The 25,558-nt window shown below is 35.8% G+C and overlaps 1 protein-coding gene across 2 annotated transcripts; it reads right to left on the reverse strand.

Annotated features, from left to right (window-relative positions):
- Positions 1–808: 808 nt before the first annotated feature.
- LOC113060490 (uncharacterized) lies at positions 809–25,230 on the reverse strand. 2 transcript variants are annotated; one of them, XM_026229429.1, is made up of 10 exons: positions 24,589–25,230; positions 22,574–22,604; positions 17,944–18,030; positions 14,940–15,060; positions 7,012–7,042; positions 6,786–6,894; positions 4,959–5,119; positions 4,577–4,697; positions 3,643–3,669; positions 809–2,367 (listed from the first exon to the last, which is right to left on the reverse strand). In XM_026229429.1, the coding sequence occupies exons 1-10, from the start codon at positions 24,739–24,741 to the stop codon at positions 2,162–2,164; spliced, it is 1,047 nt and encodes a 348-aa protein (XP_026085214.1). In that variant the 5' UTR covers positions 24,742–25,230; the 3' UTR covers positions 809–2,161. The 2 variants fall into 2 exon arrangements, with proteins under 2 accessions (XP_026085214.1, XP_026085216.1); XM_026229431.1 differs by lacking the exon at positions 3,643–3,669 and having other exon boundaries at positions 24,589–25,227.
- Between the last annotated feature and the right edge of the window lie 328 nt (positions 25,231–25,558).

The raw sequence follows: 25,558 nt of genomic DNA on the forward strand, positions 1-25,558 counted from the left end.
ACTGATATAATTTGATAGAAAATGCTTTCCCAAAAACTAGAAAAATAGATACTGAACTGCTGCTGATGTAAAGGAAAGAAAATTTTATAAAACATAGTTAAACAAATGAATGCACCGTTATAAGGCATAAGCCAAGATGCTGGTACAGGTTTATGTAAAATATAAACGTAACATCATAAAGCATTAACTATTTAAAATGGCATTCTTTCATTTGCCAGTTAAATCTGGCAGTGCATGACACTAACCTACGACAGACTTATATGTCTGAATTAGTTTCAGATGAAAATGTTTGTGCTTAACAGAACAGCTCTGCCCTTCATTTCTCATGAAGTAGATAAATGCTAAAAGTGTTGTCATTGTGCCAGTTCTTTTTTCTCATTTACATTAAAATATATTCGTTAACAATAATAAGTCATATACATGTTCATATACATATAGATTTATATTCTAAACCTATTTGATTATTAGTAAAATAAATAGCATTGTCTTGCATTCCACAGACACATTCAACCACATTACTGTATGTACAGCAAGTGCATTCAAAGTAAAAGCACTGAATAAATGAAACATTCTCTGACATTAAAAAGCTCATATAATGTGATCCATTGGTTCATAAAGAATACAGTGTGCACATTCTGTAGAGCCCGACTGATTTTGGGTCTGATTTAATAATGAGTGAGTCAATGACATAACAGTAATCACGAGATTATATATATATATATATATATATATATATATATATATATATATATATATATATATATATATATATATATATATATACACAATTAATTTAAAATGTGTCAAGTTCTTAGAAATGTAACATTCGTATTCATATTTCCAACTTAATCCTGTCTTTATTTTTGTTTTATTTGATTCAGAAAGTCCTTATATTGCTATTTATATCATAAGACAAAATAGTACTTTAGAAATGATTTTCTTTTTTTTTTTTGGTGCAAAACTTTGAGCTAAATATTATACGAGGCAAAGAACACACAACATAGCACTAGCAGGAAATGATAAAGCCATGCCTTTAATCATTCTAGAAGCACATGCGATATGTGTGTGTCTAAGTGTTCTCAGGCACTGAAATGTAACTATTTGTGACAGTGCACATGGCATTATGCATGTGCTCACCGTTACACCTGGCTCTTTTCCATAATTCTTACGAAAGACCAATAAAGGGATTCAGTAACTTGCATTCCTAATTTGACTGATGATACTGACCTACCAATATATCAGTCGGGCTCTACTTGTGGACGGAATTCATTCATTCATTTTCTGTATCGACAGTCCTGCATAATTTCAAGTGCGAAAAGTTTTAATTAATATTGCTGCACAAGTATTCTTTGGAAAAGGATCAAAAGATGCTTTAAAGAAACAGTTCAGCATAAAATAAAATAAAATAAAATTGAGTTTTTTTCTTCATCTGAACAGTTTTGGAGAAATGTAACATTGCATCACTTGCCCAACCGGGGATCCTCCAACAGTGAATGTTTGCCGTAAAACATGAGAGTCCAAACAGATGATAAAAATGCCACATTAATTCACAAGCAAAATGACAAAAAAAAGTTTCTCACAGACACACAGCTTTTTTGCTTCACAGAACATTAACTGGTGGACTGGAGTCATGTGAATTACAATGTATTAATCAACTGTTTGGACTCTCATTCTGACGGCACCCATTTACTACAGAGGATCCACTGGCTGAGCCAAAATCTTGGATGGCCTGAGGAGGTGTCCATTTTTTTGAAAATGTTCATCTAATGTTCAACTACTTCTTCAAAAAAATATCACCCAGGACCACTGCAAGAGGAAAAAGAGCTACATACAGAGATCTAAATATATATGGCTCATTATAATATGGATGTGTCATTAGCTACTACATGCCACCATAAAGGGCAAAAAAGCACACCATCCCTTAATGGTGTGGAAAAGCACAAGGCCTTCAATCAACCACAAAATAAAAGAGTTGGATGTTGAACATCCTCACAGACTTCGACTGGTGGCCAGTCTGATTAAAACAGTGAAAATTAAAGCAATAAAAAAAAAAAAACAATAGGACCTTTATCTTTTTTTTTTTTTTTCTTACACAGTCCTTCAAAAAACATCCTGACCTTTTATGTTTTTTTTCTGCCCCCTGTGGTCAGCTATGCCATAGTCATTGCATGGTCAGCCAGATCCAGCAGGCCCAAACGATCTGTTTGAACTGAAGCAGGTACACAGCCAGCGCCGTCTGCAGCTCTTCGCAGGCGCGCTGGGGTCTCCGGCGGTCCGTGCAGTACAGTGCCAGACCCAGCGCAGACAGAAGCAGGAACAGGCAGGTGAGCAGGGCCAGGTGCAAATGACTCTGGGGGGTGTCGTAGACTGGAACACAACATCCAGAAAGATTTGAGTTGACATGCTAAACTTCTTGGCTGAGTAACAGTCGAAAACAGAGCCACATGACATGCAAGCAAACACACATGGCCACAAATAAAAAATGAGATGTTTTAATAATGTTTCTTAATCGTATTAATTAATTCATGGCTACGATTTACTATTCGTTCCTTTGTTTTTTAGTTAAATCATGGCCACAGATTAAAAATGAGTTCTCACAAATTATTAATTCGTTGTATAGTATTTGTGATTGTGGCCATGGTTTACTAATTCTTTCCCTCATTTTGGTTTATTAAATCAAGGGAATTCATTAATACAACGTTGCCATGGTTTACTAAGGAAACGTTTATACAATACCATTTTCAACTAAAAACAGAAAGCTTCTTGTGCATTTTGGCCAATCATTTACATGACAACAGTGTTTTTTTTTGTACATGTCATGTTTGGGGCTCCATAGTAACTTTAAATGTGCTCTAAGCATTTTCTTTTATGTTTTTATTACTTTTATCATTTCAATCATTTTGCACATTGACAGGCCATCTTATACACTATACAGAGAAAAAGCTAACTGTGAGCATGCTAGTTAGCTGTTAGCTTGTCTTGTGAGAGGCTATTTTGTGAACGTTGCTTTAGATAACACTGATATTACGTATGAAAATAATAATTTGATGCATAATATATGTATTTTAGACAGTAAAGACAACCTTTATTTGACCAAAATTCCATAATTGTTAGCTGACAATCTAGATTAATGTATTTTTTTATAGGGTTTTCTAAGAAAGGGACACTGCTTTTTATTCAAATGAATACTGACTAAATATTTTTCATACATTTTGGCTTTAATAAGATGCCGTAAACTCCCAAACTCATAGTTATGGACTTACACAAGTGGGAAGAATGAAATTTCCAATATCACACCAAAGTAGCATTATTTATTTTGGATAAGTCTAGGGAAATTCCACAAGGGCTAAAACTGCTAATTGCACTTTTAACCAAAATAAATAAATAAATAAATAATAAAAAGGTCACTCTCTTTTGTTTGTACATTCATGATATACCTCAATGAAATATTTCAAATAAGCAAAAGGCAAACAAATTGTAGTTCCATTCATGTTATTCATTCAACGTATTAAACCACAGCAAAGGGCTACTTTATAAAAGCTCAGGCTGTTCTGATTCCCAGATTTCATGCAAGAAAAGCATGCATCTTTTCATGCATTTTTGAGATCCACCACACCACAACATATTTCTTTATCTACTTACCTCCTGAACATTCATAGTACGGAATGTCTAGAAACCCAACATAAAAGGTTTAGTTATTCAAAATCTTTGTAAAACCCATAACCATTCATACAACTAAAGGTGCAGGCACATTTACCACTCGAGAAAATCCAGGCATTTTAATAGAAATCCACAAAATCTGGAATTTCGCATGAGGGCAAAATATTTCCCTTGTGCAAATTGGTCACACCTATTCAAATTGGTCGCAATTTGCCACATTGAAAAACAGAATGCTGCTTGGTTCATACATCACTACAACACTGACAACTGACAAAGGACCTGTGCTTGTGAAATTTCACTAATGTGGCCACACTTAAATCTTTGGATGCACGGAAGCACATGGCCTTCATTCATACTGGGTTTTGCCATAAGCTCTTGAGAGAAAGGCATTACATTACATTTATGCTTTTACCAGATACTTTCTTCCTAAGCGACTCGGGCTAAAAATTATTTTAATTTTTTTTACCAGTATGTCTGTTCTCTGGGATTCGAACCAACGACCTTTTGCACTGCTAACGCAATGCTCTATTACTGAGCCACAAGAACAAGAAAGACAAGCTGTGCATCTTAACAAACTACACTGGTGCCCTGAATTATGATCCTCCTTAATTCCTTAAATTAAATTCCTTGCTTCATTAACATAACAGTGTTGTTGGCACAGACTGCACACTAACTAATTTGCATGTATAATTAATCTAAAAAGTAAATCACTTAGGTTTGTGCGTCCCTTTTTTTCTTTTTTCAAACCGAGTTGATTCATTAACCGCAGACCTCAACGAGAACAATCTTTCACAACCCACTTCAACATGTTCCATTTACTTTACTATTTTCAAGTGCCAGCTCTTAATAGTTCAGAGAACCACTTTAAATGGAGGTTTTAGGGACTTCGAGAGAAGGTTTGTTTGGACTCTCTCACCATGAACAGTGATCTCCGGCTCTCTGAAGCGAACCCGCCTCTCGCTTTTTCGCTTGCGCGATGAGTCTGGCTCCACATGGGACCTTTTCAGAATAGAGGTGGGCAGTTTTTCATTTATGACCTGAAATCAGAAAAGACAAAACTATTGACTTCCAGAATGTTTGACTGAGGCAATATAAAGACATTTGACTGCGGCAGTAGATTAATATAACGTTACCTCTGATTCCTCAGACATTTTGACATCAACGCACATTTCACATGACAAAATTGTTTGCAATAAAATGTCAAAAACATCAAAGTTAAACCATTCTTTCATATTAAACCAACATGAATGCAAAGAGTAAATTTCAAAAGAATTCAAAAATACTGGTGTCAGTATTACCTTGGTTTTAGGAGTTTCCTGTTGTATGCATGGCTCTTTTCTGTGTCGCAGCTCAGCGTGTCTGTCCTTATGGCTCTGAGAGATGCTACTCAGAGCGTCGCTGAATGACTCGGTGGCCGAGAACCTTTTGGAAAGAGTCGACACACACTCTCCCAATGATTCTGTAACATAAAAAGAACAGTTTGCATGATGAAACTAGTTTAGAAGAGAATAAATTAGCATTGCAACTATGACACAGTGGCCCGCAGGTGATATGTTGTGACGAAAGCATTTTCTCTCAGAGTTTGATATTCATGACACAATTCTGCCCAATACAATACATTCATCATCCTTCAGGAAAAAGGCATTAGGGAAGACACAGAACGAGCCGTCCCTCCAGAAAACTAGCTAAACATTCATGCTCACAAAAATGCCCTGGCCTCAAACTGTCAAAGACACAACATGGCTTTTCTTCCCGAGATCTAAAACGCCATCAGCTGCAGACAGAAAGTGCATGCTTGGAATAAATGTTTACTCATTCAGGCGATTTAGCTCTGCAGTTTTATCGCACAGAACTGTGTACAGTATACTTCCTTGCTTCCTCACTAAGTGGAAGGAGTAAATGGCTCTATATGAGTAACATTCTTAAAAGGGCTTTCACTAGAAGCTGCTTCCAAGCTACTGCTGTGACAATCAGAACACTTTACTAAGAATATGAAAGGCTGTCAGGTTGTATGGGCCTAGAATGTACAGTAAAAAGTGCTTAAATAAGCTTTTTACAGATTTATCATAAAGCAAATTACTGTGGTAACTTGGTCTGGAAATAGCCACTACTGTCATAAGGAAAATAATCAATTACAAATAAATTCAATTCAATTACAGAAATCGAATGTTTAAAAAGGTAATAACCAAAAATTAGCATTTGCTAAAAAACATTTCGGTCACACTTTATTTTAGGGTCCAATTCTCACTATTAACTAACCATTAACTATGACTTTTGCCTCAATTAACTCCTTATTTGCTGCTTATTAATAGTTTATAAGGTAGTTGTTAAGTTTAGGGTATTTGGTAGGATTATGGATGTCATGCATTATATGTACTTTATAAGCACTAATAAACAGCCAATATGTTAATAATAGACATGCTAATAAGCAACTAGTTATTAGTGTGAATTGGAACCTATACTGAATTGTTACCAAAATTTCCATTCAAAATTTAGATTAGTTTAGGTTTTTCATTGTTTTTTCAATGGATCCTTTGCAGTGAATGGGTTCCGTCAGAATTAGAGTCTAAACAGCTGATAAAAAAAACATCACAATAATCCACAAGTAATCAACATGAATCCAGTCCATCAATTAACGTCTTTTAAAGACAGTATCAAGTTTAAAACGTCTTAATGTGTTTGTTTCTTATTTACAAGCCATTCACTGACAGACTGAAGTTGTGTGGATTACTTGGGATCTCGTTCTGACGGCACCCATTCACTGTAGAGGATCCACTGGTGAGCAAATGATACATTTCTTCAATAATCAGTAATAATAAACTTCAGTAATGATACATTTCTTCAAATCTGTTCAGATGAAAAAAAAAAAAAAAAACTCATCTATATCTAGGATGGCCTGATGATAAGTAAATTTTCAGCATTCTTTTAAGCATTTAGAGAAGAATCCAAAATATTTAATTATGAATTTACAACATTAACTATTCTTGTAGTAAATATGAAGGATTTTGCCAGAAAATATGCTTATGCTACATTTTTATAAGGACAATTAGCCTTCTGTAATTGATTTAATGTTTTCAAAACCCCGTTTTAGCTCCAGTTTGATACATTTTCCTTGGTTACATTACTTGTGTATTCTGTCTTGCCGATCTCAGCATAGACAGTGGCCAGCAGCTCCAGGCTCCGGGCTGTGATGGGGTGATCGTTACCAAAAGCCCTCTGGTGGATTTTAGTGGCCTAAATGGGAATCAAATGGAGAAAATACAATTACTTTGACATTTCTTCAGACTTTTCCTCTTTTAAAGCCTTCCGTCATATTGCATATAAACTATAAACTAAACACAGTGTACATACCTTGCCACTGTATTCTAAAGCAAGATGGGGTCTGAAAGCAATGGAGAGTGACACAAACATTAGAAATTATGGTCCAAAACGGATATTTTGAATGTGTTAAATTGCTCTTGACATCAAAATCAAGAACCAATTTTATTTTAAAAAGAGAAAAATCACAACTGTTATTATTTCTAGCTCCTCTATGACATTAGAAAACAGCAGTCAAATGCATTGCATTGTGTGATACAAAATTCCTTTGAGGTTGTTTCATGCATACGCAGTGTGTTTCATCAATCAGCAAATCTATATCATTGATTACACCTTCAGGACTTGGTTGACCTTTTTCTCTTACTGCAGTCATAAATAGTGAGAGAATAAGAGTTTATTTGCAAAGCAGCTCCAGTATAATATCACATATTTCAATACAATTAACAGAAAGAACATTAATATTAATGTATTCTGTGAGTAACAGCAATGACAGTCCATCTAATACAATACTATATATAAGAGGAGATCAAAGCAAAGACCATAATACTTCCTGTACATGAGTATGAGTCTGTACATTCTATATAAGCATGTTAAGATATAACTATCACCTTGATATCAAGTTTATTTTTTATTTTTTTGTCACAGCAGGTCAGTATTTATAAAAGGAAGTGTGAATGAGAGAGAGAGAGACTTTCATGCAAACACTTGACATTCACTGGATCTCACACCTGCTATTAAACCTTAAATAACTGTCTTTACATACACATCTTAAACAGTCATATGACATGCTAAAAAGAATGTTATTTTGTGTATTTGGTGTAAAGCAATGGGTCTCATTCATGAAACATTCGTAAATATACGAGTAAATATCTGAGTGATTTGCGCGTAAAGAGAACTTCCCGAAAACTCTTCTCCTGATTCACAAAAACTTTGTAAACGTCAGATGTGATAGTGAAATGTGTGTGTGTGTTAATGAATTCCAATCAGTCGTAAATGGGACGCGCGTGCACGCTCATTCTCAATTACCATAAATCCCGCCCATTAAATCAGACTGACAACTATATATGGGCATCATATTATGACACCAAACGAAGGATTTCAACATGTCTTCTCAAAAGCGAATGAAAAAGAAAAATTTCTCAGCTGCAGAAATTGAAGTTTTGTTATCGGAAGTTCATTCAAAACGCCACATTTTATTTTCAAGCGTACATAGTGGCGTATCAGGTCCTAAAAAAAAGGAAGCTTGGCAGCAGATTACAGATGCTGTTAATGGAGTTTCATCTGTTAATCGAACAGTCCCAGAAGTGAAAAGAAAATGGTTCGACATGAAGCTTGACTGCAAAAAACGAATTAGTTCACTTCGGAAAAATCGTATTCAAACTGGAGGAGGACCACCATCATCATCGAGCATATCTCCATGCGATGAACGCATCATTAGCGTTATTGGCGAAACCTCTCTGTCGGGTATAATTCCCGATGGTGACAGTGATGAAACCCCTTTGCAGGAAAGCACTTCAGCACAATCAAATGGTAAGGCTTCATAATTTTTTTGGGGCCAGCTGACATGGTAAAATTACAAATAATTTTAGAGGAAGTACACAAAGCGGTTTACATTTGAGCAGATTTTACTTTTTTGTAAAGACAGACAAATGCCAACTGTGTCCGCCCGTGAGACCACCGAAGCGGCAACCGGATCCGTTCATCTTACGGCTCCTGAACCGGTATATCCAGCAGCATCCCGCAGTGTTGCCTCTGCACAGAAGACGGCTTTAAGTCAGGAAGTGCTGGATAAGCAAGACAAAATTTGTCAAGCTGTGCTGGCAATAAATGATACATTAAAAGAAATAAGTGGAAGCCTACGAGAAATATGTGATGCTATTAAACCGAAGAAATAAAGTTTACTGAAACTATTTTGTGCGCTTGCTTTTTAATGCATACATACTCTTAGAAACGTAGAATTAGTTCCTGTCGCTTTGCAATTGCAGCATGAGATATGTCTATGTGTCGGATAGGCAACCTTGGAGGCACCATACCATGATCAGGTCTAATTATATCCTCTGGGTCTGGCAGACCATGTTCCATGGCAATGTTGTGTAGAACGGAGCAGGCCATTATTATTTTGCAAACCTTTTCTGGTCTGTATAACAGTGTACCACCTGATGTGTCCAAACACCGCCAGCGCCCCTTTAAGATACTGTTTGTGCGTTCAATAACTGACCGAGATTTTGCGTGTGCTTCATTGTATGCCATCTCCTGTCGGCTTTGGGGATTTATCAATGGGGTCATAAGCCATGGTGTCAGGGGATAACCATTGTCACCTGAGTGTAGGGGAGGGGAGGGAAAGTGTCAAATATTTGTCAAATGTTGTGAATAAATAAAATTGTACATACCAATTAGCCATCCGTCTGTTACTGCACCACTGTCCAAACGCCTAGCAACTGAGCTTCTCCGAAGAATGAAACTATCATGAGTACCACCCGGCCAGCGGGCCACTACATTAAGTAGCGCACATTTAGCATCACAAATTAGTTGCGCATTTATGGAATGATAGTTTTTCCTATTTAGAAATGGAAATGCATCATGTGATGGCGCCTTAATGCGAGTGTGTGTGCAATCAATTGCTCCTATTACGTTTGGCAGGTTTGCAATAGCAAAGAATCTTTGCTTCACCTCCAACTGATGGACAAGGTTATAGGGGAATTTTATATATTGGGGCATTAGCCCTACTATGCAATCAAGAACATCTGGGATGATGCGACTCATGGATGACTGAGATATCCCTGACCTGTCTGCAATCTCCCGCTGGAATGTTCCTGTTGCCAAAAAACCAAGCACAGACAACACCTGCAAGTGTGCTGGAATGCTGTGGGATCGTCTAGTTTGCCTTCTAAGATTGTCCTCCAATATATTGCATAAATGCAAAAGAACCGGTCTGGGTATCCTGAAACGACTAATTAACCAGTCATCATTCTCGGCAAGTAAGTCTGCGCGGTCTCTGAAAATACGCCTTTTGCGCAGCGCTCTATCTGCCAAATCTAGCAAAAGCGCTATATCAGCCATCTTAAATGTTTATTGTTATGCCTGATTTTGGCCATTTTATAGGAAACAATTTCCGTAACAATTAAGGGGCTATTAGTTTTCCCAGAAAGCAATTAATTATTTGATTAAAGTGTTCCGTTTGCAGATCCTATTATTAGCTCGCATAATAAAAGTAAAAAGAAAAACCGTAGGCCTATGTAATTACTATATATATTTTTTTCAAAATGCTGTGTAAATATGTACCCGATTAAGGTGAATTAAAATGCAGCCGTATTAATGAGCAAAACGTTCAGATGTTAAACGCACTATTTACGCGTGGCTGGGAGCAGGTGTAGATTTCTTTCGTACCAACTAACATTTGGAAAATACGAACGTTTTAATGAATCCAAAAATTTACGCCAAAACCACTTTACACGCGATTTACACAAAAATTCGTTCTGCTCGTGTTTCATGAATGAGACCCAATGTGTTTATGCGGTTTATGGTTAAAAAAAACACATTAATTTCCACCTAATGTACATTATTGTTTCTCCTCTATGCCCTGGCTTTCTGAAACGCATTGATTTTTACAAAGCTCATCGTTCTGAAAAGTGAGGTGTGCTCTGATTGGCCAGCTATCTAGTGTGCTGTGATTGGCTGAATACCTCAAGCATGTGAAGAAAAATGTTATGCCCCTTACCATTCTTTCTTTCTTTCTTAAGCACAGTTAATCGATTTGAGAGTATTTCCAATAAAACACATGATAAAAATCCTGTCACCTTCAAACTTAAATAAAAATCAAATTTTGTGTAAAAAAATATATATCTTAATCATAATGGAAATGGAAGGGCAGGATGCATATGTTGCATTGTGGGATACAGTATACAGCATGATCTTGTACATACTTCAAAACTTACTTAATGTTGCATACTATACACTTTTTGTGTATCGTTTTGAACATGCCCTTGTAGTGTAATGAAGAAAAAAACAATTTACTTATTGTATTTTCCGGACTATAAGTCACACTTTTTTTCATAGTTTGGCTGGTCCTGCAACTTATAGTCAGGTGCAACTTATTTATCAAAATTAATTTGACATGAACCGAGAGAAATGAACTAAGAGACATGAACCAAGAGAAAACGCCCTCTCGTGGCTGGAGACGGTAATGTTTTCTCTTGGTTCTTGGTTCTAAATAAATGCGACTTATAGTCCAGTGCGACTTATAATTTTTTTTTCCTCACCACGACGTATTTCGGTCTGATGCGACTTATACTCAGGTGCGACTTATAGTCCGAAAAATACGGTATTTATTATGCCACTTAAAATAGAGTATAAAGAGAGCATACTTTTTTTTTTTTTATAAAGTTAAAAAAATTACTCTGTAATGTCTAAATCTTTTTCTAAACTTACTGCACAAAAAACATGATTTACTAATCTTTTTTTGTACATTTTTTTTTGTGTTGACATATTAAAACACACCTACTTGATTTTTTAATTTCATTTTAACATCTATAATTTAATTTTATATTATATGCAAAATATTTTATGTACTAAATTTCTACTTCACCATTGCAAACGTATAATAACAAATATATGTAAATGCATGACATACAAGTTTCAATATAAATTACATTAAAGTATAGTTTACCAAAAATGCTTGTCAACAAATTCTGCAGTACACTTTAACCATTTTTTTTATATAACCAATTATAAATCCTTTTCAACAAGGTTTTGCATCCAGAAGATTCACATACAGTATACATGAACGCATACTGCATAAATAGCATAAGGGGTGAATAAGCCCCTCCTCCTGTAAGTCATCACATGGTAAACACATGACTCATAGTGTTCAGTACATATGAACAGAAGCCCTAGGCTATGTATAAAACAAACACAGACAGATTTAAATAACAAAGACATGCATGATGAACAAGCCGGGAACAGTTTTGCATCCTTTCTATAAATCCTCTGTGACTCAGAGTCTATACCATATCTTATCCATATAGATTCTGTTCTGCTAACTCTATTTTTTACCACAACTACAAATAGTATAGGGAAGCTGTTGTAAAAAAAAATAAATCAAAAGCAGGTCAGAGCACATAGGCATAAAGCTCTATTTGAGCCCATTGACCTGCATCTTTGCTTTGAGCGCAGATACAGAAAGCCACAGCACAGTCCGGCTCGCCGAAGCATGCGGATGCATTACAGCACCCGTCACAACAAATCCGGGCACACGTTCACTGTGATTCCTACCGGAGCTAGTGGAAATGTGCCAGAGATATGGCACGCTCTTCTTTTTGGCTGGAACTCCTGGCATGTGTGTGAAGAACGGTGCTATTTGGATGGGCGACAGCTCGTCCTCAGGGTGTACATTGAGAAATCTCCTAGGGATTTCGGATGGAAGTTTTTCCTCATGTGATCATTTAGCACCACATGGTCCTTACTGCAGCACTATTGTTTGATAAAATGACTTGTACTGTACTTTAATCATTTATTTATTAATTTTGTTTCGGATATAGGTCAGGAATTAAATATTGATTCCTTTTCATATTCTTAAAGCTCTGAATGTCATGTTTTTATACTCTTCCATACTTCTCTCTTGAATGTACAGCATGTTTTTTTTAAAGCCAATACATATGTCAGCGTGGTTATTATGGTCCTTTGTTAATTAATAATGACTAGGTGTTGGTTTGCACTGTTTTAGATTGTCCTCAGGGGACATCTGATCGGACACAACATGGCAAAGCTCTCAGCTACAAGAGCCCTTCCTGCCCTGACACTGAAAGATTCAAGAGGCTGAACACTTCCTCTTCACTCCGTAGGGGTCGAGCTACAGTTTGTGTCAGAACTATCAGACCTTTAAAAGTAAATGTTTTGGTTACCTTAAAATTAAATACAACCACATTTTGGGTTATTGGGAAAAAAAATTAAATAAATAAATAAATAAATGGACATTAAATATTGATTTAAGAGGCAATGATATTAGTGTTCACTGTTCACGATAAATAAAAATAAGTATAAAATTCTAGTTTGTTTTCAAAGGCCTTAGAAATGTACTTTTTCAATCTTGAAAAAAAAAAAAAAAAAAAAAAAATAAAAACGTTATGCCATTTTCAAGAAAAGTTAATAATGTCTAAAATGTCATGTGGTGTAACCACCAAGTAAAAAGAAGTAACATATTTTGATATTGCAAGTTGATACACCTCTTAATATTAATTAAATATTTGGGGAGTCAAACCACATGACATTTTATCACCTGAACTAACCTGGTCTTGTCTTAAAATTGTAATACTTCATATTTTAATAATATCTTTAGAGACTTACTGACCTTTGATATAAGCAATGAGGGTTAATAGTCGTCATATCTTTGGTATCATTTCCTATTGCATGAATGTTTTCATGTATCTATGTATTTATTTACCAATACCAATGACTTTTTGGTTGCCCCATACTACATTTTTCTTTCATTCTTTTTAATCATTCTAAGAAAAAAAATATTATATTATGCCAAAATACTTCATAAGGTTTTCTGATCAAGAATTTAATTCTATAAATCATTTATTTCTTTATTAAATCATTATTATTATTTTTCATTATGATATCAGAAGAGTTGATCAGAACTGTTTTTCAGGACACATTTAGCTCTATGATTCCCAAAATATCAATAAGATTTCTTTCTAATAAAGTCATGTGGTCCAACTAACACTTATAAAATGACCTTTGACTCTTGAGATGATACGGTTTAATAATTGGAGACATAATGAGATTGTGTGGTCTAATTGCATAGTTGCAAGGTGTTTTTAAGCTGAAATACAACTGTCCTAGCTGACCAACAGATCTTGAATATCTGCCCTGCTCAGGTTTCAACAGTTACTTGACCCAAAGAGTTTAAGGGATTACAAACAAATGGTGTGGACACCTCTATACAGTTGATTGTCCTGTGAAACACCATCTAATTGGGGAAGCAATAAAACAGTCTCGTTCTCATTCAAGTTTAATGTCATCCTCTCTCCTGTGCTACCAGCAAGCCGTCTCCTTTAATGAGACAATCAGGTTAAATGCTTAAAGTCCCCAACCAGCGCCAACTGTGGGTCATAAATGTCCTCAAATGTATAGTGGCCTTACAAAAGAGCGCCTCATCATGTTAAGCCCCCGGAGGAAAGCAGACACCTCACTCAAAGTGTCCCAGTAACATTTGAAACCTTGAGAGTCACATAACAGAAGTCACCTTTCTCTCTCTCTCTCTCTCTGTCTCTCTCTCATTTTTTTAAGTAAAATCAGGCAGCATGTGCTTATAACTGAGATAATGGAATGTTATTTGAATGTTATGTTGTCATAACTGTATATATTTATACATAATGTATATAAAGTAAAATATACACACCCAGACAACAAAACATTCAAATAATTCAATATATAATAATCCATAATTCAAATAAGTTATATTACATTTAAAATGTATTATAGCTACATTATTTATATTATAATTTTTGCATTAAAAAAGTATTTTAAAGAACAAATCAGTTAGAAATTATGCTTATAAATAAACTATTTAAAACATTTCACTATAATAAAATTGGTTATGGTAAATGTTATCATATGAAACAATTCACTCTCCAAAATTTTTTTTCGTATTTGTTTATATTTAATGAAAAGTAACTACAGCAGTAGTCAATTTTTTCATGAATGAGACACAAACAAGATGTGTAACAGTGGAAAGTCAGCACAAATAATATGACTCAGTGTGTAATTCTGTGTCAAATTGTGTAGGACAAGTTGAAAGCATCTCCCTTAATTTTGTATCTAGACTATTAGTGCCCATTAAATGCCCTCTATCATGGAAATTACTCTTACTTACTATATCTGGCATGCCGGTTTTGTCAAAATCAGTCTGCATGCTGGATATATGCAGTATCATTTTCACAGTCAGTTCAGTCTCCTACCTTTTGCTCATGATGCAGAGCTGAGCCAGTCTCTCAAGATCCTGGGCCTGTGAAGTCTGTTCTGATAACTCCTCTTGAGACAGACATCCTGGCGTTCCCAGTATTCCGTCTTCCTGAGACCCTGATTCACACAAAGTCTGTCAGAAACCTCACAGCACTCACAGAGACTCACATGTACAGAGACAACAAGACTGTGACAGGAGTGAAAAAGACAGAGAGGGAGGGAGGGTGTGAGAGGAGAGATGCCACCACACCCACAGATTCAAATGCTCTTACAAGGAAATGAGACGTATGAAAAACAGAAGACTAAGAAGACCAGCTGGAACAACCAGCTCGGATCATTCAAAGAAGACAATACAACTGTCTGCCTGGCTTCCAATGAAGACCTGTTTCTGAAATCCAGCTTAATAAAGAGAAATTCCTTTCTCGTTTACTTTTTCACAAACTTTCACGGCATTTTTTCCACAAAACATGACTTTTTTTTAATTTATTTTTTTTATATACTGAGCACTCTTAAAATGTTAAAATTATCTAAAGTTACAAAACTAAATGCAAACTCCGAATCTTCTGAAGGCAAACATCATTTTGTGTGAGGAAGAGGCTGAAATTGAAGGCGCCGTCACAGAAATCGCGACATCCGCTAGTTCTCCCTGGCACATTCACGAGTGCCAGAAATAGTGATGTCTCGGCCGGAAATGAATGGTTCTTCTGTCTGAGTCATATCTTCATAGTAAGAGTCAAAAAAAAGAAAAAAAAAAAGAAAAGAAAAAGTCACAGGTTTGGAATGACACGAAGGCAAGTAAATCATTATTTTTGGGGGGTGTACTAACATATTATTAATGAAATTAAATGCATTTTAACGTGTAATAAAATCAGCAAGACACCTTTCTGTGCAAATGCATATAAGTATCCAACTCCTGACATGCAAACTAGTATCAATTTTGCACAATACGCAGGACAATGCCAGAAAGAGACCTTTATGAAACTCTCCGTCTTTTCTTTACTGTTTAGACTTTCATTGTAATGTCCAACATTTGACTGTAATTTTAACTGGAATCTGGAATAATCGTTATCAATCCCATGAACTGGAAGAGAGCAATATTCTGAATCCAATTAACATCTCAGAACTGCACAGTAAAATAATGCTGAAGTAAACTTAATTTTTAAGTTTACAATAAGGAATGCGTATGCTGAGCATGATACAAATTCTGTCTTTAACACAGTATTTGTGCACTGTGCTGATGATGAAAGTTGAGTCGCATTCACTATACGCATATCCTAGCGTATGCATTAGAACAGAATTACACTTTTGACACCACTTCATACTGCAAAAGTTGACAGACATGAGCTTATGCATGTTTACATAGAAGCTAGTGCATGCTTACGTAGAAAAACAATAGTGCACAAACATGTGTCTGTGTGAACGGCCCCTAAGAACCACACTTATGTATTCGAACCCAACTTTATTAAAAAGGATCTACACATCACATCTGTTGAATGCAGCAGACACCATATCACTATATATACAAAGACATTCTCTGTTTATCCCGTGTATCCCGAGGGCATGATGGGAACTGAAGGAGGTTTGGGCCAGAGGGAGGAAATCACGCATCATTCGCCCAAACCGCTGAATCAGGCAGCGGTTCCAGGACACTCAACAGCTCTTTAATGAGGTAATGTATAGGCTGGTCATATATCTCCCTAGCCTCCTGTATCTCTGCCCATGCTAGAGATATATGCTGTCTCATCAGCCTGCAGACAGCTGGAGGAATGGCAGACGTGCACCATGGGAGGAGATCGATGGGTCTCCTTCATCTCAAGGCAAATAAAGATGGACCTCTGTTAAATATATTACTGCTCTCCCACGGGACCTTGGGGACAGTTTTGTTGCTATTTATTTGCTGCAAACTTGTGGTTAATCTGTGGCACATTTGTGCCAAGGAATTCAGGTTTGGAATGGACAGAGACGCTGATTTAATTAATTTTATCAAAAGTATGCTGGATACATTGCTATGCCAGTTAAGTGACTAGGTCTCATCACTAATAATTGTGTGTAGTATTTAGTATTTGTATGCATAGGGGAACTTGCATACACATGCTAATAGAAAATCTTGCATTATTAATCACACATGCGCAAGTACATACATTTGTTCTTAGCCTTGTTCTAATGATAATGAATTTGGAGCATTACAGATGAGCCTGATGAAAGTATAATTTATGCTATAATTCATATAATTTCTACTATAATTTATACGAAGCATGCCCAAACCATCTCAATATCAGGGCTTTCTGCAAAAAATTTTTGTCACTTTCATTACTTGTAGCAAACTACCAAATTGTTGTCCTCAAAACCATTTCAAACACAAAATACAGAGCTCTCATTAGCCAACTGTACAAACATGTATCTGATAATGATGCTTTCCTTATGCTTTCACTGTATATGATGAAATTTAAGTAATTTACTATTATTTTACCTTTGAACTGAACGTTTACATTCCCTTCTAACTGGAATATCGCTTAAAATGGCAGAATACCCTATAAAGACCTAAAGTCCTATTAAGAAGGTTTGGATTGGAACGTACCTATTATCTTTATGAGTAAGCCATTGAATCATTCACTGAATCATTCACAGACTCTTTCTGCAATGAAAGACCAGCACTGTCTACTTGGTTGACTTCGCTTTGGATTAGTTTGGAACTTTTTCACTGACGGAGGAAAATTACACAAAGTAACTGGAATTATTATTGTGTCTGTAATGTAAGTTAATCTCTATTAACTTCTTGTTTGTTGAACAACTCTATAAAGTAGATGTATAAACACACTCTGAATCAAGCTGCTGTTCAGAATGTCTTGTTTGTGTGTGGTATCGCCTAAATACATTATTGTGCACAGCTATGATGAAAATGTCTAATATATTATGATACATGCTGACCAAAGAGTCACATGTCCACTCAACAGTGCCATAAAAGAAGCATTGAAGTAAATCCATAAAAAGTGGACCTGCCTGTGCTGGCCTGCAGCGAGGTGAGCTCGATCAATGCCACTTCGTAGAACATCTTCTCCGCCTGAATGAACTGCAGAGCTTTCCCATCTGATTTTATACGGGTGAAGGATTAGACACGCTTGTCATCAGGAATAATCTCTTGTTATGATCGCACACGTCACCCAGTTACTCAAGCTCAGTGAAATCCTGATTCGTTCAGATGCTAGCCTCACAACACTGGTGTACACTGAACCATTAATGTATCACCTTAAAAAAACAGTCAAACAAAAAAATAATCACTATTCTAGCTCAAGGCCTGTGTGATATTTTGATTGGCTGGTGCTTGTGTCACTTTCTCTTTTTAGCTTTATAGAAAGACACGAAGCTTGTGGCTGTTCTATAAATAGTTACTAAAGAGTTCGTTCAGTGTTTTCAAAAACATGCCATTACAATCTCAGTGTAAGAAGAAAATGTTTGCTCTTAACAAGTGTCATTAAGGGAACATGACCAACGAGGAAAGAGTTCTTAAAATAGCCATGAATGACCTAGATAATGGCAGGATTTGTTATTTGTATGTGCGGGAACTTGCTGGTGTTTCTATTTTGGTCTCATAAAGCACAGCTGGACCTCTTGTTAGAATGTGAAAAGTGACAAATATGCTTTAGCTACTAATTTTATTAAACAAATTAATAAACAAAAAAGTATGGTTATATATGCTACCATTTGGTATAGAGTCAGATGTATTTATTTTATTATTTATTTTTGAAAGAAATGCATACTTTTATTTAGAAAGGATGCATTTAATGTATTAAAAGCAACAGTAAAGACATTTAAATTTAGTCATTTACAGTAGCAGATGCTTTTATCCAAAGTGACTTAAAATAAGGACAATAAAAGCAATCAAAAAAAAGAGCAATATCTAAGATATTAATATATAAGCAATTATATATATATATATATATATATATATAGTATTGTTCAAAATAATAGCAGTACAATGTGACTAACCAGAATAATCAAGGTTTTTCGTATATTTTTTTATTGCTACGTGGCAAACAAGTTGCCAGTAGGTTCAGTAGATTCTCAGAAAACAAATGAGACCCAGCATTCATGATATGCACGCTCTTAAGGCTGTGCAATTGGGCAATTAGTTGAATTAGTTGAAAGGGGTGTGTTCAAAAAAATAGCAGTGTGGCATTCAATCACTGAGGTCATCAATTTTGTGAAGAAACAGGTGTGAATCAGGTGGCCCCTATTTAAGGATGAAGCCAACACTTGTTGAACATGCATTTGAAAGCTGAGGAAAATGGGTCGTTCAAGACATTGTTCAGAAGAACAGCGTACTTTGATTAAAAAGTTGATTAGAGAGGGGAAAACCTATAAAGAGGTGCAAAAAATGATAGGCTGTTCAGCTAAAATTATCTCAAATGCCTTAAAATGGAGAGCAAAACCAGAGAGACGTGGAAGAAAACGGAAGACAACCATCAAAATGGATAGAAGAATAACCAGAATGGCAAAGGCTCAGCCAATGATCACCTCCAGGATGATCAAAGACAGTCTGGAGTTACCTGTAAGTACTGTGACAGTTAGAAGACGTCTGTGTGAAGCTAATCTATTTTCAAGAATCCCCCGCAAAGTCCCTCTGTTAAAAAAAAGGCATGTGCAGAAGAGGTTACAATTTGCCAAAGAACACATCAACTGGCCTAAAGAGAAATGGAGGAACATTTTGTGGACTGATGAGAGTAAAATTGTTCTTTTTGGGTCCAAGGGCCACAGGCAGTTTGTGAGACGACCCCCAAACTCTGAATTCAAGCCACAGTACACAGTGAAGACAGTGAAGCATGGAGGTGCAAGCATCATGATATGGGCATGTTTCTCCTACTATGGTGTTGGGCCTATTTATCGCATACCAGGGATCATGGATCAGTTTGCATATGTTAAAATACTTGAAGAGGTCATGTTGCCCTATGCTGAAGAGGACATGCCCTTGAAATGGTTGTTTCAACAAGACAATGACCCAAAACACACTAGTAAACGGGCAAAGTCTTGGTTCCAAACCAACAAAATTAATGTTATGGAGTGGCCAGCCCAATCTCCAGACCTTAATCCAATTGAGAACTTGTGGGGTGATATCAAAAATGCTGTTTCTGAAGCAAAACCAAGAAATGTGAATGAATTGTGGAATGTTGTTAAATAATCATGGAGTGGAATAACAGCTGAGAGGTGCCACAAGTTGGTTGACTCCATGCCACACAGATGTCAAGCAGTTTTAAAAAAACTGTGGTCATACAACTAAATATTAGTTTAGTGATTCACAGGATTGCTAAATCCCAGAAAAAAAAAAATGTTTGTACAAAATAGTTTTGAGTTTGTACAGTCAAAGGTAGACATTGCTATTTTTTTTAACCCCTTTCAACTAATTGCCCAATTGCACAGCCTTAAGAGCGTGCATATCATGAATGCTGGGTCTTGTTTGTTTTCTGAGAATCTACTGAACCTACTGGTAACTTGTTTGCCACGTAGCAATAAAAAATATACTAAAAACCTTGATTATTCTGGTTAGTCACATTGTACTGCTATTATTTTGAACAATACTGTATATAATAAATAAAAAGAAAACAAGTCGAATAAATAGAAAAAGAATAGAGAATGCTAGTATTAGAGGGTTTTTTTCAGTTGCTAGGGTTTTCAGAGTTGTTTTTAGTGATTTCCTGTATGGTTTCTAAGGTATTCTGTGTGATTGTTTAGTCCTCTAATCATGGCTCTGTGAGTTTTCACCCATTTTAAAAAGCGTAATCACTTCGAAAAGTAGAAGCACACTGGTATCACTTATGCCAGTGCCACAATCTGAGCAGGATGAATAGCATACCTAACTTTACTACAATATGAAAAACACTGATATTTTTATTTGATCTCTTTCATGTGTTTTACAGTATGTTATATAGAGTGTGATTGCGATGTTTGATCTGCTGTGCATCTCACTGTAAACAATGCTAAGTAACAGAATGATGCCCTTATTAATTTGATCTTTTCCACGAATGAGCAGCATATTTCCAGGTGTCGCAAGTACATTTTTAGAACCCAGCTGGCTGAGGAACATCTGAATTTGCTGGCTAACAGCATGAGGATCAGTTTGAAAGTGATAAATCTATTTGTGGTTCATGTGATGCTAACCCCTAAATTAGCTGTGGAGGACACACCAGGAACTAATGTATTCTGCATTGATTTTGTAATCATGTATGCTATTCAGTTAGCATTGCCTTTCGCTCCATCTGATTAAAAGCCTGTGTCCTAATGCTTCATTTTGTAGAAATAATGCTTAATACACAGTTTGTATTCAGTCAGCACCAGAGGCTATTATACATGTTTATTATATATATATATATATATATATATATATATATATATATATTATATATATATATATATATATATATATATATATATATATATTAGTAAGAATTGTATATGTAGATTCAAGTGAGTTTTATATATGAAATGTAATATTATATATTAAATTATACATTAAACCCTCTCTGGGCTTTTTTTTTTTTTTTTACCAGCTGGTCCCAAGGTGATTTTTATTTAATATATGAAGTCAGTTCACTTAAATATTTAATTATCTAACAATGACTCGCATTTAATTTTGGCTGACTATATATATATATATATATATATATATATATATATATATATATATATATATATATATATATATATATATATATATATATATAATTCTCTGTGTACAGTACAGTATGACTCAAAAGAGGTGAATACTAGGTGTGAGAACTCTAAGTTTATATCTGTCATTATGTAACTTCAAATCTCAGATATGCAGCACAGCAATTTTAAAGAGCAGCAGCTAAAAATAAGTTGTGAATGCTAGGAATACAGAGTGCTCTGACATTTTTCTTAATGCACTGCAATGGCAAAGCAGATATGTGCATTAATAATCACTAAACCAGCTCTGGTGCTTTAGAGGAAATATGGATGCAGCACTTTATCAACAGAGAAATATAGCTGTCCTTCTGCTTGGCATGTATATTTCTCAGCATGACTATGGAAGAAATTTCTACATTTGTATTTCTTGTTGATCTTGCCGACTCAGAAGTGTCAATCACAGCATGATCAGAATTAAAAAAAAAAATCACAGCATGATCAGAACCAAAAAATATATATATTTTATTTTTTTATTTTTTTAAATAAAGCTGAAATTTTAAGTAGCAATCACTCCATCATAACCACAATCCATATTTTGCAGTATTTACAGTGTATGTCTTGAACCCATTTTAAACTCTATGCTTTAGTAATTGAGAGGCCATGGGTTTAAGAGGGAATGTATGTCACGTAACACTAGCCTGCTGTTAATGACAGTCCATAGATGAATAATGACAGCGGCGCTCGTGCTGGCTCTATGCAGGTTAATTAGCTGTGATGCTCTTTCAGCTGACATATGATAAGTGCCCACGAATCCTCTTAGGAAAAAGACCACACTCAAGAACTCCAGCTGGAAAAGCACTGCGATAAGACAATATGTAATGTCAAACTGAAGTTTCACTACATGCATATTTGTGCAGATTAAAAGGATTTATTATTTTGTTCATTACACAATTTAAAGTGAGAGCTGATGCTTTATTGAAAAGGATACAATTCTTGTCATCAATGTAGAGTTCAGCAATCTGTATGGAGGAAAACAAGAGAGAATGTTGTCTAAAAAATTTAAAAATCAAGTGCTTCACAAAATAAAAGACAATATCATACAAATGTCATGGAGATAATGATTAATCACAAAAAAAGGTACTAATACAAATTAAAAAAGAAATAAATACCTAAATAAAACTCTCATAAAAACATGTTTGGGAAATTTAACCCCCCATAAATAAATAAATAAATAAAATGATTAAATAAATACATTTTGCATTAAATAAGCTTTTTAAAAGACCATTAGAATGGAATTCTAATGGAATTCACATCTTGACAGTATTTTTCTTATATATATATATATATATATATATATATATATATATATATATATATATATATATGCATTTTTTCACAGTACAATTATGCATGTTTTAGCAATTCAATAATGTAGAAATGTAGAATGTGCTTAAATAACATTATAAATTATTGTACAAAAACAAAAAAAGTTCCCAAAATTAAAATAATTGAAAAATGTATTTTCTTTAAGCACAAAGCACAACATAGTTTTATTTTTCATTCTTTATTTGGGCTGAAATATGACCTACAGTAAATATGTTTTTAACTGTGGTTGCTCACGCAGATTCTCTCGAAAAGTAACATTCTGTTTCTTATAACTTTCTCCGATGGAATGTTACAGTTAATGCTAGTGATAAATATTAGCAAATTCTGATTATGTTCTTTTATTTTATTTTGTAAGTCTGGAGCAAATCTGTCTGGCCAATGTCATACCACACATTCCAGTACTCTTGTGTAAGAGCCACTGTTTATATTCTGGACACTGCCTGGGACCCTTGTGAATTTCTGAGAGTTTAAAGGGGTCATATGATGCGATTCAAATTTTTCCTTTCTCTATGGAGTGTTACAAGCTCTTGGTGCATAAACAAGATCTGTGAAGTTTCAAAGACTAAAGTTCCTTCATCGAATCCAGCGATCGCGCCATTCTCAAGCCCACCGGTCGCCACTCACTCAAGTCCGTTCCTCAGTTCCAACTTTGCTAGGGCAGTATGGTACTTCTGACTCACAGCCTGCAAGTACGTTTTTTATATTTAAAAAATTTGTCATTGATGATTCAAACACAAGTTTTGAGCGGCATAGAATAACGCTTGTTTGTCGTTTCTCCAGACATGGTTTTATGTTTACGCAGTGTGATATGCAACACAATGCATAAAAAGACGATATAACTCTTTATAATCAGTAATTATGTCCCCACTGGATGCAACAAATGCCCCGTTTATAATGGGTTTTTGTTGTTTTTGTTTTGTCACTCCGGTTCACGGGCGCAACATTTCCTGCCACATGCTTGGGTTATTCAGCCAATCACAAGGCACTGGATAGCTGGCCAATCAGCGCACACCTCGCTTTTCACACAAATAATGTGTGTGTTTTTTTTTTTTTTTTTTTTTTTTACCTTAAACTGCATAAACACATTGCATTACACCAAACAAACAACATACTAATATTCTTTTTAGCAACGCTATCTGACCCCTTTAACAGGGTAACCCAGGACGAGTAAGCAGGGCTGAGGGTTTTATCTGATGGACTGTCACCGAATCGAGTCCATGATTAGACAAAAGTAGTGCGCACATAAGAAAAAGAAACATCAGCGGACATAGGATAAACTGCACTGGTTATTCATGTAAACACATGATGGAAACCAAATGGTTATTGCAACACAGCTATAAACAAGCTTGCATAAGAATATCTCAAGCACGTCTCATGCTGTGGCACAGGAAACCAAATGTGAACACACACTCTTTGCAAAGGTTGGTGTGCCATCAAATCATTAATCCACATGCGCAACCAAGAGAATGAGTTTTGCATGCAACGAAATGCATTACTTGTACATGTTGTCATTTAATCTACCTATTCAATTTGCATGTAAATGACCCTATCTTAAATGTAAAGCCAATTTGAATAGGTTGGATCCCATAATGCAGCGCTCGATCCTGCAGGGCTCACCTGATGCAGGCAGTTGGGAAGCGAGTGGAAGCTCTGCACGTGCGTGAGTCCCAGCAGGCAGCTCAAAAAGCAGTGCAGAGCAGCTTGGGAGTCTCCCTCCTGCTGGAGCTGCCTGCCCAGTTCAAACAAACCCTCACGGCTCCCGTTCAGCATCCCGTGCTTGGGATGGCCCGCCAGAGAGACCTGCCGCGCGCGTTCACGTGCCAGACAGCAGCTGCACTTACTTCTCCCATCTGAGCTGCAGCACGAGCATGAAGAAACAGTCCGGAGGGATACACACAGTCGGGGCAGAGATATCGGTCGCTGCGACCTCAAAACAGGAACAGAATACAGCTTCTACTCTCCCTCCTCCTACGATCCGTAAGAGTCAAGAGCAGGGGTGCGTGGGAGGGATTGTGGAGACGGGACCGCGCATCGCAAAGAGCAGAGGAGGCGGTCAGGACTCAGGACTTGAGAGGATTTGGATTTGTCGGTTGAGTGACGTTTCCCGCAGCCAATTGTTGTACAGCAGTACAGATGGTGGACTTTTTTTCCAGGTTTTCAAGGAAATTCAATTAGTCACTTGAACTTCACACTGCAAGTGGTGACACTAAAGAGGACGTATTTGCAGATGTTATTTTGGGAGATTAAAGGGATAGTGCAGCAAAAAAAAAAAAAAAAAAAAAAAAAAAACCTTTATAAGTTAAAGTCCGATCATTGTTTATTCAGTGATGTCATCGTCCAACTTCAACTTCAGTTCTCTTCAGATAGTGTCAGTTTATTTCCATGAAATTGTATCATATATTAACTTTTTTAGCAAGCCAAAGTTGTTCTCCTCTGGAGAACAGTAAAACAGTAAAAAAGATTTTAAGCTGAAACCGTGGTCCTTGGTGATTCATTAAATGCATATCAGCAGCTACCAGGACTTAAAGAGTAAAAAAAACAAACAAAAAAAAAAAAACTCTGAGGCAGGATATAAAATGAATACAGT

The sequence above is a fragment of the Carassius auratus genome, chromosome 42, assembly GCF_003368295.1.
Source record: "Carassius auratus strain Wakin chromosome 42, ASM336829v1, whole genome shotgun sequence".
NCBI lineage: Eukaryota > Metazoa > Chordata > Actinopteri > Cypriniformes > Cyprinidae > Carassius > Carassius auratus.